A 16,381-nucleotide genomic window follows, 5' to 3' on the forward strand; every position below is an offset into this window, starting at 1 on the left:
TCAATTTTCTTTGTCTTCAGTGACTGTGGAGAGAAAAACTATGATAGTAGGTGATTCGTAATGCTTTTGAACATCCAAAACATTTCATTGTTTGTGTTAACTTGCAGCTGTAAGCAAGCCCCCATTGTGGGTGTCTTTTGTTTTGTTTAGAAGAATATATATTTTCCTATCTTGCAGCTTTAAATGTGGCTGCATTTTGCATTTGATTTTTGTTCATAATGTTCCATTTGACAATGTAAGATAGTTTCTAAATCTTACTTTTTATTTTTTGTAAATATAAAACTGTATTGAAATGACTTCATAATACAGTGGTACCTTGGTTGTCGAACTTAATCCGTTCCGGGAGTCCTGGAACCATTCACAAACCAAGGCACGGCTTCTGATTGGCTGCAGGAGCTTCCTGCACTCAGATGGAAGCTGCGTCAGACATTCGGCTTCCAAAGGACATTGAAAACCGGAACACTTACGGATTTTCGGCATTCAGGAGCCAAAATGTACGAGTACCAATGCGTTTGAGTACCAAGGTACGACTGTATGGCAGCATCTCAATACAGTGGTACCTCTGGTTATGAACACTTCTGGTTACGAACGCTTAAGGTTACGAGCTCCACTAACCTGGAAATAGCTGCTCCTGGTTGTGAACTTTGTCCCAGGATGCGGATGGAAATCACACGCAGCGGGAGGCCCCGTTAGCGGAAGCGTGCCTCAGGATAAGAAGGTTTTCAGCTTAAGAACGGACCTCCGGAACGAATTAAGTTCGTAACCAGAGGTACCACTGTATTGTCCTTGCTTGATGCTCTTGAAGGATCCAACAGAGGGTGAAACATACCAACTTGCCACAGTTCAGAGTGACATAGCCATTTTGTAAGTCAGAACTTTGTAGGTCTGAGGGAAGGTGGTCACTGTCCTGTGGTTTCTATTCTAAATGGTGTATTGTTACCACCATCCCCTTAACAGCAGGTTCTAGTAAGTCATATGATGCAGATCTAAGAGGAATTGGAAGTTCACAGAGTGTGTTGAGGATGAGGATCCATGCTGGGGATTTTCTGCAGAACATCTGAAAGACCTAGCCCTGCTTCCTTTTATTCTTTTCAATGGTACATTTATATTTCAATGGAGAAAGAGACCTATCTGCTTGGAATGCACTTCCATGCAACTATAATCACTGCTACTAGTTTTAGTACAAAGCTATATTGTATTGATCATATTTAACTTGTTTTCCTTTCAGAGCAATATATTTTGCTGCATACTCCAATTGCAAGGAAATGCTGAATAATATATTTGAGCCAGAATCTACCAAGGTACACATGACCTCAGCTGGAGTAGCAGGTAAGGATCTGTAACTTTGTGTTTAATTATGTGGAAAGCCTTTTAGTGTTAGAGTGGCTATGGTGAATGGGGAACTGCAGAAATACAGGAAATGGTTGGTTTGGGGTATGTAGTGGCAGAATGGCTGGGCAGACTACCGTATCTTCTGGTCTGAAATGCTATGTATGAATGTTTATGGCTTGAGAATGAATAGAGAATTTATGGTACATGAACAGACTTGTTTGCTGTCATTCCAGATAACTTAAGTCATGTGGACTTAATTTCAAATTTGCTAAGCAATATTTATAGGAACTAAAGAAGCCAGCAATGAGACTTCTCCTTGCCCCTTCATTTTATTTTGCAAACTCCTTCCTGTGTTAAGACAACTGCTCTGACTTTCTGTAATAATATCCCAGCAGATTTCGGTCACCCTTCTATGCTTGAAATATTTAAAATATGCTGCAGTATTAGGTAATCTGGTCCCCCCCCTGCCCCCAGATAGAAAGCTAGTAAATATGTTTTTCCTATTTTGGAGGTGAATAAGCCTCTTGGGGAAAATGCAATCCAGCACAATTCTTTGCAGTACTGCTGGCTTCATGAGCTTTACTCCAGAGTCATTGTGCATGGGTTTACAGCCTGTGGGTGCAATGCCGTACCCACTTCCCCAAGAGTAGCCCCACTGGAACCAGGGGGATGCACTGTATGTTTCAGTTCATGGCTTAAATGTAGATTCCTTTTGTGTACTTCCTCTAGCCTAACAGCCATGACGTGTTTTGTATAGTTTTTTATTTCTGTTTCTTCAACAACAAAAAAGAAAAAAAAGAATGGGGCTAAAGTGGGACACAATAGTTCTTAATTCTCTGTGATACTTGCAGGGAGTATGATAGCTTCTGCTGTGAATCTTCTCTATATTTACGTTTGTATTTTTGTGCAAATATCCATACAAATATTTTTAGACATTTTTAGAGTAGCTCACAAGTAGTTCTGATGAAAGAAAATTATAATGGCCCAATAATTCAACCAACCCTGTAGCATAGGGTTTCTCCCCAAGTGGGCACTGTGGCCAAAATGTTTTTTTAAAAAACTTAAAAATGTTAGACCTAAGAAAAGAAAACTGTGTTCTTTAGATAATTGTCTGGCATGCTTAGAACTGTACTTCTAATATAGTTTATCTCTTTTTACACCCCACCAAAAGAATCCATGGGGAATGAAATGGGTTGGGTGGGAGAGGGATAACTGTGTGGTTGGCTATTCTTTTGAAACTGCACCTCAATTAATTGCTTCAGAGGCTTTGTTAATATGAAAGACTATTTTGTTACCTGTGTTTTTCTTTCCTCCAGAGAAATTTCTAAAGAAATATTATTTCTCTTGACAAAAGAGCAAAGCAGAAGATAAGAAAATGGATTAGTAATCTTAAGATTATTATTTATTAGTTTATGCAATGCATATTGCACACAAATGGTTATTCAGAACTTAACTTAAAGGTTCCTTATCTGTTTTTCATAAGAGGTGTGCATCTTTGTCCAATTAAAGATGTGAAAAACTGATTTGTTGGCAAATTTCATATCTACATACATGTCCAGTAATAATTTCTTTATTGGTATTTGAATTTTTGCTATTTAAACCCTGGGTTTACGAAACTTAAATTTTGAATCTCTTGAGACACTTAGATTTTTCTGTTTGTCATTTTAAGACCTGTACATATTTTATTCTACTTTTAAAATGCGAAGCTGCCTCTTTTGCACTTCTGTGGCTTTGATCTTACCACTTGAAATTATTTTGCTCTTGTGCTCATGCAATACTGACGGAGCATTAACGTTCAGCTTTGCAGTTATGCACCTAAACCACATGGTTGGTGAAAGAATGTCCCATGCAGATTGGCTCGGAAGGTAGCTATTTTTTTTCCCTCTTGAACTAGCATAGCTTTAGGATGCTAGAAATCCCATAGACTCCATTTTAAAACCTCCGCTAAAGATGCATAAAATACTGATTCATAGTGTTGGCTGTGTAGCCATACAACTAATATAAAGGGCCGTTAACATAGCTTGTGAGAAAAAATGCTAACCTTGTCACTTTTCTAATTGCTTCTTAAAACTTTCATTGAATGCACTAAATTATGCTATTAACAATTGTACCCACAAGGTCTGTTTTGGCTTAAAATTCAAAGTTGCTTGAACAATTAAGAAGTATGAGGCTTTTTTCTGTCTTGGCTTCTCAAAACATATATTTTATTGAAACCTTGTTTATAGATGTTTTTGTTGCTTTCCTATCACTACCAATTGTAAATATATATACCATTTCATTTGAGTCACTTGACACCGAAGCAGTCTCAAAACTACACACTCAAAATATTGCTATACTGTTTCAGTTGTGAACTATTCTTTAAATTAGCTTTTATTTGAAACCTTGTAGACAGTATTTCTTTTTACATTTCTAAAAAAAAACCCACAACCTTTCAAATTCTGAAATGTTTAAAAGTCATGCTATTCTGTACCTAGTCTTTATTGTACTTTTACTATCTAAGGAAGGAGAAGCATTTTTGTCAGACATTTTTTCACAACCCTTATTGGATGTTGCTTATCATCCTTCATTCTGGAATGTATTCAGGGTTAAGTTAGACAAGTATACAGGGCCACTTGTGCAGAACCCAGGGGACCCTTAGCCAGCCAGACTGCCATCATGCTCCCATTCCACCCTCAATACGTTGCCTAATGAATTCAATCAACAAAATGCCTTATTTTTAAGCTCCATTTGCTTTGCTGAATATAAATAGCAAAAATAAACTGTACCGTGTTTCCCCTTTTTTAAGACACCGTCTTATAACTTTTTTCCTCAAAAAAACACACGGTGGCTTATTTTCAGGTGGTGTCTTATTTTTTTTTATTACCACATAAGTACCGGTATGGTAAAGCAATCTACAGTACATTTATCCAGGGCTGTCTTAAGGGTGCTGCCGGCGGGGCTGGAGCTGTTGCTCGGAGGCGCAGTGTCCAGCCTCGCCTCTTCCTTGGTGCCCTCCAGAACTGCGCCTATCACTATATCTTATTGCCAAGTCTTGCGGGGGGCGGCGCGGAAGTGACACCACCCGCTTGGCCACCTCCTGCGATGCCAGAATGTTCCCAATCAGAGGGGAGGCAAAGCGTGGTGTCCAAAAGCCCCCCCCCCAAGAGCTGGGTCTCTGAAGGTTTGTAAGTCCTACACACCAGATCCTCCTCCAGGAGAAAGGGAGAGAGAGAGAGATTATTCAGAGCCCACCAGAGCCACTCCTCCTCCAGATTTGCAGTGGGTCTGTTGGCAAAACGAGACGGGGAGGGGATGTCAGTTTTTAAAAAGCCAGAAGGTGAAGCCATTCTGAACCACCCCTATGGCCATAGAACATCTGTAAGCAGCATTGCCCTGGAAGAAACCCATTACCTTCCCCATTGGGCAAATGTACACCCAACTGGAGCCACTTTATGCTTCCAAAAGCATGAGAGAGAGAGAGACAGAGAGAGAGAGAGAGAGAGAGAGAGAGACGAGAGAGATGTGCACACGGGGGGGGAGGAGAGAGAGAACGCGCGCACCAAACACAGAGAGACAGACGTGCACACGGGGGGGGGGAGAGACGCGCGCGCAAACACACACAGAGAGAGAGAGACGCGCACGCACACAGAGAGAGACAGAGAGAGACGCAAGGGGAGAGAGAGACGTGCACGCGCACAGAGACGGACGTGCACACACACACACACACACACACACACACACACACAGAGTGCGGCGCTGCTTTGCGCTTTGTCGGAAGCGGCGGTGGCTGCAGCGTTGACAAAGCACGAAGCAGCACCACACTTAGGGGGAAGATGCCCAGGGAGGGGTCTGCGGGGCCGAGGCAATGTGTGAAAGGGACGGATGGCAAGGAGGAAGCGGGGAGTGAACCAATTGGGGCTTTAACACGCCCGCACGCGCAAAAGGGAGGCTCGGAATGTGGAGATCGTTTCTCTTAAAGTGCCGCAAGTAACGAGCCTCTCTCTCTTTCCTCCTGCCACTCGTGCCCTTGGTGCTCCGTGCGGCGCTGCTTCGCGCTTTGTTAGCGCTGCAGTCGCCGCCGCTTCCAGGCGCCGACCTGACCCGGCAGGCTTCCTCCTCCTGCCGCAGCCGGCATTGCAGGAGCTGGGTCCTGCTGGCTTGTGCCCTCGGTGCTCCGTGCGGCTGCTGCACGCTTTATCGGCTGCTGCGCAGCCGCTTCCAGGCACTGACCCGACCGGGCAGGCTTCCACCTCCTGTAGCGGCCGCCGTGCTGGGTCCCACTAGCTGGCTGGGGCACTTGGTGGTCTTGCTCCGCGTGGCACTGAAGTATGGCTTATTTTCAGGGTATGCCTTATATGTCTCAAATGCTTAAAAACCCTGCCCTGGCTTACTTTTTGACTATGTATTAAAAAAGGGGAAACACGGTAGTCTAAGAATGTAAAGAAAGCCTGATTGGCTTTCTTCCCTTTGCAAACTATACTTGTACAGGGAAATTAACAGAACTCCTCAATTAGTTGCCTCAGTTACAAAAAAAAGCTAGCTCCAAAATGAGTCTTATCATCTCAGTCTAAAGCCTTGCATACACTCCAGTGTGCATACAGAATGTCAGGAAGCCAGCTAGCAATAAATCACACGGAGTACGTGAGGTTAACTATTAGCGGAAACAAAGCCTGCTCAGAGGAGCCAGGTCTAATTAGCACAGCAACTCTTCCTGGTAGATCTTGTCCCTATGAGGCAGTTGTGGGGACTGAAGATCCCCACCTTTCCACAGCTGGCTAAGTCGTCTCCTCTCACGAGTCCTTCCCAAGCAATCTGAGACTCCACCGACATGTCCGCCTCTGCTCTTTCCTCTTCATACCACTTTGGGTCCTGGGAGACCAGGGGGAAGGGAGCTGGTCACAGGAGGAGGGGCGACACCCTGGCTTCTTCACCAGTCTGACTTATCTCTGTCCCTTGGTCTCCATCTGCTCCTGCTTCAGATTCTGGATTTCTCTCTGTTAGACTCTTCCTGCTCACTAAACCCTGTTACCTCGTCAGCTTCCAACAGAACCTTCTCCTAGTCTTCACTCTCTTCTCCCTCTGACCACTCATCATCGTCCCACCACCAGTCCCTGGGCTCTGAGATGCCTTCTTCCTGGTGCCTCCCACCATTCTACTGTGTCCAGCCAGTCCATGACACAGAATTACATGATTCAGTTTGGTATAATATACCCTCTTGAATGTGTGGAAGCTGGGCATTTCATTCTACCTTGTCCTTTGAGGTGGTGTTGCAGTGCGGTAGTGCATTGTGAATTTCAGAGTTTCACACAGAATGGAGAGCAATGCTACTTTGGGTTAAAGCATAGCTGCCAAGTTATCCCCCTTTTTAAGGGAAATTCCATTATGCTGAATAGGCTTCCTCGCGAGAAAAGGGAAAACTTGGCAGCTATGGGTTAAAGAGCAGTGACACTTTCTTTTGTGATTTTGTTGACACTATACACCAAACTGTTTGGTGGAACAGTTGGAAGCTATTGTGTTCTAAGGAGCGTTCCTGTTCCATCAACTACAACATGCTCTGTAATCTTTGATAACCTCAGGGCCTTTATTATTAAGTCATTTGCTGTTTTCATAGAACCAACTCATTAACAAAGTTTAAAAAGTTGAATGGAAGATGTTCTGTCAAGTTACACTTAGTCCTGCTTTCCATTATAGCCCATTTTGAGCCAAAGAGGGAAGATAATAGCTTAATTGAATTATGTGATCTGTTCTAATTTTGCTTGTCTTCCCCTTCCTTTATACTTCACAAAGACTCAAAATTAGCTTAATCTATAACTTCAAACATTTACAAAATAGGTATAAGTTATTCAATTCAGGCATGTCTCAAATTTTAAATTAAACTGGTTTCAACGTGACATTAAGGCTTGTTTTTCTGCCCATTGTGACAAGGTTAGCATTTTTATTTGACATGTGCACATACACACCCAGCACTTTGGGCTTTTAAAAACAAGTATAGGTAAGTATTTTGCAAGCTATTAAATGGTTAAACTGCTGCAGATGGCAGAAATTTCAGTACTCAGTGCATTTTGCAAAACTTTTTTTTAAAAAAAATACCTGTGGCCTGTACTACTTTTTTCCTTTTTTATTGCTCTAAACTTTTTTTAAAAAAAGTTAGATCTCACATTTACTAATTCACAAATCCTTCCATTGGGATTCAGTTTTGTCACATATGTCTGATGAGGTCACTGCTTGTTGTTATGATACAGAAAAGCCTGTGTCTATTTTAGGCATTTACTGTACATTTCTCCCGTGAAAAGAGTGAGATCGTGTCATCTCATGCTCCCCATCCGCAGGTCACTTCCTGCAGAAATATGGACTAACTTAAACCTCGTGAGTACTGAACTGAGCGTCTCTTGCAGCCTCTAGCGTAAGAACCACACCTTGGGTTTGTAACCACGCTTAAACAAACAATGTAAGGGGAATATTTTTATTTGAATTCCAGTTGTATACATTGTTTTAATACATCACCCAGCTATTCCTTCCAGTGCAGCCTGGGGAGAGGTGGAAAAACAGTTTTATGGACTACTGCTGCGTGTTTAGCCAAGTTGGTGAAATTACATTCCTTATTGACAATCCGTAGGATTGTTATATTTAATTTATATATTTCTATTTTATTTAGGCAAAGTATTTCAGAACTGCCCTTAAATAACTGTATGTGTCACCATAGTCTTTCCTTTCTATTTAATTTTTATTCGTATTATATGTATTCACATGCATTTATCAGTACATTATCCCTTGTGAACAAAGACAATGCAGCTACATACCTGGGATCTTAGCTGTTTTATTTTTAAGCTTGTTTTGCTTCAAAAATCTTGAGAGAGAGCGAGAGCGCTCCTTCTTTGGTTAGAGGTTCACATGAATTGCTATCAGAAATAAATAACAAACTGAAATAAGGCCTATAATGCCCATTACGTACTAGGACTTCGGAGTAAAATATAAATAAATATATAGGATTGCACTGAGCAACTTTTTGTTTTGTTTTGTTTTAATGGAGCCATATAAATGGCCTTAAATATTTTGCATTGAATTCCAGTTTTTAAAGTAATAATTAAAACATGACACATTTACACAAACTTAAGGGCTTCTTCCATTCACATAAGGGACTCTGATCCAATGGAGGCTCCTGCTGGAGGATGGAGAGTGGGAGAAGGTAATTTTGCTGATTCCCCACTCCCTAGCACCACTCCCATCCTGTTCGGATAGTCTCCTACCCTCTGGAGCAGCTGTTCAGAGAAAATAAGGAATTGGCAAAAAACAAACATCACTTTCCTCTGACCATGGAAAATTTGAATCCAGCCCTGTAGATATGCAGCTGGGTCAAAGCTGAAGTCATATGTAGTCACTGTTCAAATGCATTTTGATATGAGACATTCCTATGAGTAGCGTTTGAATCCTAATGATACCTTTTAAAATTTAGCCAAGTTTTAAGCGTGATCTTATGGATCGATCCAACAACTGCCAAAAGAATAATCCTTCTTTTGCAGCATGTGTATTTGTTTTAGTGAACTTTCCCTCCAGCAGTTTTTTGTGTCCAAGCACCTTGGTGCTTTTAAATTTGGGATTGCAGTATTATAAAGCTGAACATTGCTTAAGTCTTAAAAGTAAAAAAGGCACAATCTGCCCAATGCTAAATACTCTTCTGAGTTGCATTAAGTACGTTGTTATTTCCTCAGTTTGAACAAGGGACATAAACATTGTCCAACATACACAGTGTCTTGATTCTCTTCCTTTTTAGGCTTGTATAGGTTCCAAAGATGCTAAGTAAAAGCATGTTTGCTTGCATTTATACCTAGGATTTGAAACTGGGTTCATGGAATGTTGTACCCAGTCTCTTCTCTGCTTCTGTTCCCCTTTAGATTACCAATTAGAAATACATTAAGGCTACAGACCTTTACACACTTACCTGGAAGTTAGCTGCCTTGTACTCAGTGGAGCTTGCTTCTGAGTAGTCCTGTGTCTGCGTGTGCTGTAAGCAGGAAACATCACTGGCAGGCAGACAATTTAGTTTACTCTCCATAAAACTACTTTATAGTGATTAATCTAGGGCTTCTAGGGGACAGTTCCTTTTGTGTCCTGTGTTATATCCCGTATGCATTGGCAACACCTAAGCCAATTCTCCAGGTTTGCTGATTTGTTTGAACCATTGGCCTTCCTCTTCAAGTACGAAACAAAAAAAAAACCTCCCACCATTAATGCACTTATTATTTCTGTGGCTAAAAGCCAAAGATGATGCCTGTGTTTAGGAAGAACAATGTCTTGGGGGATGCAAACATTAAAATGAGCTTAACATTAGCTAGGCATATTGCCATTTAGCCAAACAATATTAATTACCAGTTCTGCTTCTGTGCAAGTAATTAAAGTGTGCTTTGTATGGCATGAAAAAGAGAGTTTTGTAACATTAACTAAATCTTAAAACAGTTAAGATCCTTTGGCACTTCTTTTTTTTTAACCTTTTCAGTTAAACTTATGTGCAAGTTTTTCCCCATGTGGATCCCAATAGATATTGTCCGGGGGAGGGGGGGGGAACTGTTATGCAAACTTTTTGTGTAGTTCACTAGCAGGCTTTTTCCATTCTGTTTTGAAATGTGCATGGGAAATGCACTGCACAAGGTGTTCCTGAACACTGACTCCTGCAAGAGGAGAGCAGGATTTGCATGGTTAGAGGAATGATTTGCATGTCATTCCAGTTGAATAAATAGTAACACGTTAAATTGGGTTCTTTGAGCACAACAAATTTCCAACCTCCCTTCTGCAGACATTTTACCTGATAATACAATGCATTTTATATTATAACTGTACAGTTCTCAAAAGCTGCCCTCCTGCCCTGCTTTTCTATTCTTTATGGTAGTGTAGTGGGAGATATTATTTGCAAGTGGCAAAACAATCACACTATTGGCTGTTAATCCCGTTTAGATTTTGAGTAGCTGCTTTCCTTTCACAACTCATTTTTGTATGTTTGTACAAGTATTCCTGGGACCAACCAAAAATCCTTGCTTTGAATGCTAGTGGAACTCACTGGCACAATTAATACAACATCCTGCTAAATTATACTGTATAAACTATGCTGTGTTGATGTACAGTAACGTGTCTCTGAGCTGTACGACATTAAGTAGTTAACATGTTTTTATGATCTGATTTGTTTTATAAATTAAATTTGCAGAGAACATTTTAGACTCTTCTGGCATGCTTTAGTTTCACTGCAGTTTGCTTTTGTTTCGAGTGCATTTAAATTCAGTTAGCCTAGTCTCACTCTGGCTGTTTGAAAGGTGTCAAAAAGAGATTTGTATGAATAAATAGGCACAAATTGGGTTCTAGGTGTACTTATGGCTAGTTACTAAGAAGAATAAAGAGGCTTTATTTTATTTTATTGAAATCTTGCACACAAAAAATTGGCTACGTGGACTGGTAAAAACAATAAAATGTCAAGATGCCGACTTTTGGTTTATAACCATTAGCATAGCACACGCCAGTTTGTATCAACTTGTATCTTTATTCATGTTTTAGCTTTGCTGTTTTTCATTACATTTGCAAAATTAATCTTTCTTTTTTAACATTTATTTAGGTTTCACTGCAATCACCGCAACCAATCCAATTTGGCTAATAAAGACACGATTACAACTTGATGCAAGGTATTGAACTCTTTTTAAAAAATGTAAATACTGTCCCCAATGCTATTTAATATCTATATGAAGTTGCTGGGTGTGAGGTATCATCAGTACCTCTTATGATTTCTGTAACATCTGAATCAGTATAACCTGAACACTGTTTTCAGTAGACTTGGGCTAGTTTTAGATGTCATTTCAGTGTTCATATGAAAGGTGTATGTTTTCTGTAGCTTGCAAGTAGACTCATGAAATGAAATGATGAAATGGGGAAGTGGTGAGTGGTGTCTGCATCTGGCAAAGGATAATAAAGCTCTTCTGAATTTCTCCCCCCTCTTTCAGGAATCGTGGAGAAAAACGGATGAGCGCTTTTGAATGTGTGCGCAGGGTTTATCAGACAGATGGAATTAAAGGCTTTTACCGAGGAATGTCTGCAAGCTATGCAGGCATATCAGAAACTGTTATTCACTTTGTTATTTATGAGAGTATTAAGCGAAGACTTTTGGAGTATAAGTCTACTTCTGCTATGGATGAGGAAGAGGAAACTGTCAAAGAAGCATCTGACTTTGTTGGCATGATGATGGCTGCAGCTACTTCGAAAACTTGTGCTACATCCATAGCCTATCCACATGGTAAGGGAGGCTTTTCTTAAGTGAATCAGCAACCAAATATTTTTTTTCCCTGGTGCAAGAGATAAGTTACTTTTGTTTTGGTAAATATTTTGCTATTTTTAAAAGAAGTTTCCCATTGCCTAACCCAATACATTTATCACATTTTGCCTTTGAGAACTGTGCACAAGTTTTAGTATTTTAATACCCTTTTTTCTTTTTAGATACTGCTCTATTGTCTTATAGGGACCCAGGTGGTGCTGTGGTTAAACCACTGAGCCTAGGGCTTGCTGATCAGAAGGTCGGCGGTTCGAATCCCTGTGACGGGGTGAGCTCCCGTTGCTTGGTCCCAGCTCCTGCCAACCTAGCAGTTCGAAAGCACATCAAAGTGCAAGTAGATAAATAGGAACCGCTACAGCGGGAAGGTAAACGGCTTTTCCATGTGCTGCTCTGGTTTGCCAGAAGCGGCTTTGTCATGCTGGCCACATGACCTGGAAGCTATACGCCGGCTCCCTCGGCCAATAATGCGAGATGAGCGCGCAACCCCAGAGTCGGTCACGACTGGACCTAATGGTCAGGGGTCCCTTTACCTTTACCTATTGTCTTATATGTTGCTTTTGAGTACTGTTTTGGCTAAAAATGCGTCCTACAACAGATGATGCATTGTAGAAGTAGGCAAGCGTTGTAATCCTTCCAAAATTATGGAAAGCCCTTCTCAAGATAAAATGTTCTCTCCTTTTTTGATGCAGAGGTTGTACGAACAAGACTACGGGAAGAAGGAACAAAGTACAGGTCTTTTTTTCAGACACTGTCTTTGCTAGTGCGAGAAGAAGGCTATAATGCCCTATACCGTGGCCTAACAACGCATCTGATTAGACAGATTCCAAACACAGCTATAATGATGTCTACGTATGAAGTGGTAGTCTACTTACTGAATGGATAGCAATATTACCAGCTGTGTTCAGGAAGATGGAAGACCAAAAGCTTGCAGTGGACCATGAACTCTCAGTGTGGGTAGGTAGGAGTAAAATATATCAAGAACATGCAGCTACGGACAAAATGGAAGGCTGGTAGGCAGTCATGCTGCCTCATCATATGGCATCTTTTGCAATGTGGTGATCTGAAGCTGCTCCTAAAGGATTGCCTTTAAACTCCTCACATTTCAACGTTGCAATTTTCTCCTATTGTGTCAACTTTTCTAACGCTATACAGTGAGCATCAGACACTTGGTTGTGAGCAAGGAGGGACATACAACATGTGTGTTCTCACTGGAAAGCGTACATCTCTTTTTTGACCCGTGTTCATTGCTGGTTTAAAATTCATTTTCTGTTACTGCACAGTAGCCAGTTTGAAGGGTGTGCCTGTGTCCATTTAAAGCAGTTTCCTAAATGCTTATCTCTTGAAACTCCACTTTTGCAGTCTGAAATAAAATGAAATCTGAAGATTCACTAAGCTTCCCACTTTACTACCTCAGGGGATCTGACGGGGAACTTAGGTTTCTTACTACAGAAAAGGTGGCCTTTATTTGTAGAGGTGAAGATGGGGACAGGCTGTTTTGTTTTGTTTTGTATCAAGTTCCAGTTGCTTTAATATCAGACCCTGGGATTTCTAGTGTTGCAGCGGTATGCTATTTTAATTGCCCTAAGTATTTACCACCGTGGAAATAGAGAAGAGCCTTAAGACCCACCTGAAATCAAATCCTCCTGTCTTCAATTTTGTACAATTTGTGTCCACAAATCCCTTTGGAACTTAAAGCACCTCTAAATGTATTAAGGATCATAGCATTGTGGAGCAAACCACCAGCAAAGAGGCTGGGTGTGTTGGAAGGGCTTTTAGCATGCTGCTTTTAAATCCTTGAAAACCAACGAACAGTACTGTGTGTGATTAAATGACAGGATATCTGGTTCTTATGCAGCATTGTGCTTGTTTTAAACAAACTTAAGTTCATCTAGGGCTTTTACCTGAACTAACCTTAATACTGCAGTAACTAGAATACCAAACTACTAGATTTCAGTAACACATAGGGCACACTTTTGCCATGTCCAAAATTGAGTGCTAAGATTGTGGCTTGGAATGAACCAGAGAAGATAATTGAATGCCTTGGGGTTTAGGCATCCCCTTTTGCTTTATTCCTTGCTTCATCCTGAAGCACTTTACAGAAAAACCACATAAGTGGTTTTTCCCAATGTTTGACTTTGAACATCTTAATGCTGCTTATACAGCACGCACTGCTACATTTTAAGAGCAGACATTTGAAATAATGCAGATAACCTGTTGGTTCTAACATACGTCCTGCCATTACAATGTAGCTGTGTTAAATGGTAATGACACCAGGGGAGAGAAGATTTGTAATTCAGAGCACAACCCTGCCAAAGTCTAGTACTTTCAGAGTGCAATCTGATGCTTTTCTCCATTGGGAATAATCCTTGTTGAGTTCAATAGGACTTATTCCCAGGTTAAGCCTTTATAGGATTGCACCCTAAAGCAGATAAATGTTGAGTGTGTTTAAATCTCACTCACTTGAAGCAATTAAACTTAAGTGCTTCCTCTTGGCAGTCCTGTACCTGAATCTTTGCAATGCTCAGCTCATGCAAAAGCTGTAAACAAAATAAGACATTTTATTCCTCTGTGAACAGGTATATCATGGCTTTGTTTTGCTAGGCCAAATAATGCTGGAACTGTCAAATGTGTGCACAGTCCTAACACCAGTTTCTTTTGGTTTATGTGTCCCCTGGCCTGTGGCAGAAATGTCTCAATGTAGGCTTGCAAACCATTGGTCTGAAGATAGTGTTCATTGCTAGAGTCACTAATGAAGAACAGTAACCTGTCAGATTTTTTCAGTAGGGAGCAAAGAAGTCTACTTCTTTTCCTTAATGTAAGTGATCTCATTATATCTATTATACGCACATTACCACAAACTTTGCAAATGTAGTCATATTCCTTTAGTGATTAATATGAAAACCTATTTACAGGAACTGTTCTTCAATAACCTCTGTTTTAAGCTAGTTTCTTCCTGCATATAAATATTTGTAGATTTTGCTGCTGACATCCATGGGCAAGAAATGGCAAATGTGCTGAAGGACCATACAAAGGCCAACGTGTGAAATGTTAAATTGTTTAATTGTAAGCCTGAGGTACTTCTTGGGGGGCGGGGAGTTTTTCTGTTTTTTTTTTTTTTAAAGTCAACACTCAGGTGGATTCAGGCAGCCAAGAGTTCCCCCCATTGTGTAGTCATTGTGAGTGGAATTGCAATGGTAATAAATTGTCTAAACAAGTTGAGTGAACCATACTTGTTCTGAACAGTCAGATCTAGTTTACTATGAAATGTGACTCTTACCAACTCTGTCACGGGAATGGAAACCCTTTCAGAAGCTACTTCAATGACTTTGAAATTGCATGCAGTCACACAAAGTCAACTACATGAATCCACATTCTCTGCTCTCAAAACAGACCACTCTATCCCTATATGACCACAACTACCCCTGGGCTTAATGGAGATGTTTTAGTGCCACTGTGGGAGCTTCACTTTCAATTATTACAAGTTCATGATTTTGCCTGATAATAAGAAACGTTACCTTTCCAATTGGAAAGGTCTACATATGTTAAATTTATTACACCCCCCCCTCATATGTAATAAATTTCTTATATATTACATTTATCGTATGTAATAAATTGGGAAGTGGTTATTTAAGGAATTGAACAATTTTCTCTAAACATATTTGCCATCACCACTATGCTTCACTTACCCCATGAGCCTAATAGTAGCCAAATTCGAATCCATAAGAAAGTAATTCTCTTTGCTGAAGTTTGCGTCTCTAAGACAGTTGATGTTTCTTCATTTAACTGTCTTAGAAATAACACTAGATTGCAGTCTCTGATATTAAAATCCTATGTTTTCAGCCTTCACATTTTGCTTCTAGCATTTCACAGGGTACTTCTTTAAATGCAGCTATTATTAAACCAATTGTATGTTTTTAAACTATTGATACCTCTGAATTGGTTTCCCCAAAACTGTCCATAGCTTTCCTTGTATAATTATAACAAAAACATGGTTGAAATATTGTCAATGATAGGTGGGGTAGGAAATTAACACCATTTTAATTCAAGGAAAAATTGTTCCCGTCCTAATTTTGATTAGGCTATGTTAGTAAACTGTATCTTTGATATAGTGGAGTTAAACCATGATGCCTTGGAAAATCAATATTTGAACTACTTCAAACACCCGATTTACACACTATAATTGAAAACTTGCTGTGAGGCTGCATGTGTACAGTAGGCTTGAACAGAAGGTGGCGCTAGAGTACACGAAGGAAGGATGCATCCTTGGTGTATCAAACTGTTTTGTGTTCTGCTCTTGAAAAATATTTCGTTTAGTGCCATACACATTGTGGGAATGAGCCATATAAGATGCTTTTAAACAAGTAAACCTGTACTTTCTCAATTTTTGTTCCTGTGTTTAAAATTCAACACAAAGCAGCATTAAAACAAGGAATAAACATGCATATGGCACAGCTAGAATTGAAAGAGAAACTTCCAAGTCAGCTTTTGGTTTAAAATCATTATAATTAAACTTTGTTCTTGGATATACACAAATGATTTGAATAAAGGTTTTTGATTTACACAACGAACAAGTAACACACACGACTAATTTGTCATTGGAAGGCACCAATGCAAAATACTATTTGGCTTAAAGTCTCTCTTATCAGAAAGGGATTTTCTGACCAAGTGTCTTGGATTTTAATCCAGGGCTTGGAACCAGAGCCCTCTTTTAGATGTGCCCAGTTCATTTATTTACTTCCCTTTTTTGCAAGCTGTCTTGAAACT

General features: G+C 40.2%; 1 protein-coding gene across 2 annotated transcripts in view; it reads left to right on the forward strand.

Moving 5' to 3' along the window:
- The window catches only part of SLC25A36 (solute carrier family 25 member 36), a 43,573-nt gene extending 28,200 nt beyond the window's left edge, over positions 1-15,373 (forward strand). For both annotated transcript variants that reach the window (XM_035132950.2, XM_035132951.2), the window contains exons 4-7: positions 1,229-1,329; positions 10,910-10,976; positions 11,292-11,581; positions 12,307-15,373. In XM_035132950.2, coding sequence (XP_034988841.1) covers positions 1,229-1,329; positions 10,910-10,976; positions 11,292-11,581; positions 12,307-12,500 — 652 coding nt within the window. In that variant the 3' untranslated portion in view covers positions 12,501-15,373. The remainder of the gene's footprint in view (positions 1-1,228; positions 1,330-10,909; positions 10,977-11,291; positions 11,582-12,306) is intronic.
- Positions 15,374-16,381: the final 1,008 nt, after the last annotated feature.

This window comes from Zootoca vivipara, chromosome 5, assembly GCF_963506605.1.
Source record: "Zootoca vivipara chromosome 5, rZooViv1.1, whole genome shotgun sequence".
In the NCBI taxonomy this organism is placed as follows: Eukaryota; Metazoa; Chordata; class Lepidosauria; order Squamata; family Lacertidae; genus Zootoca; species Zootoca vivipara.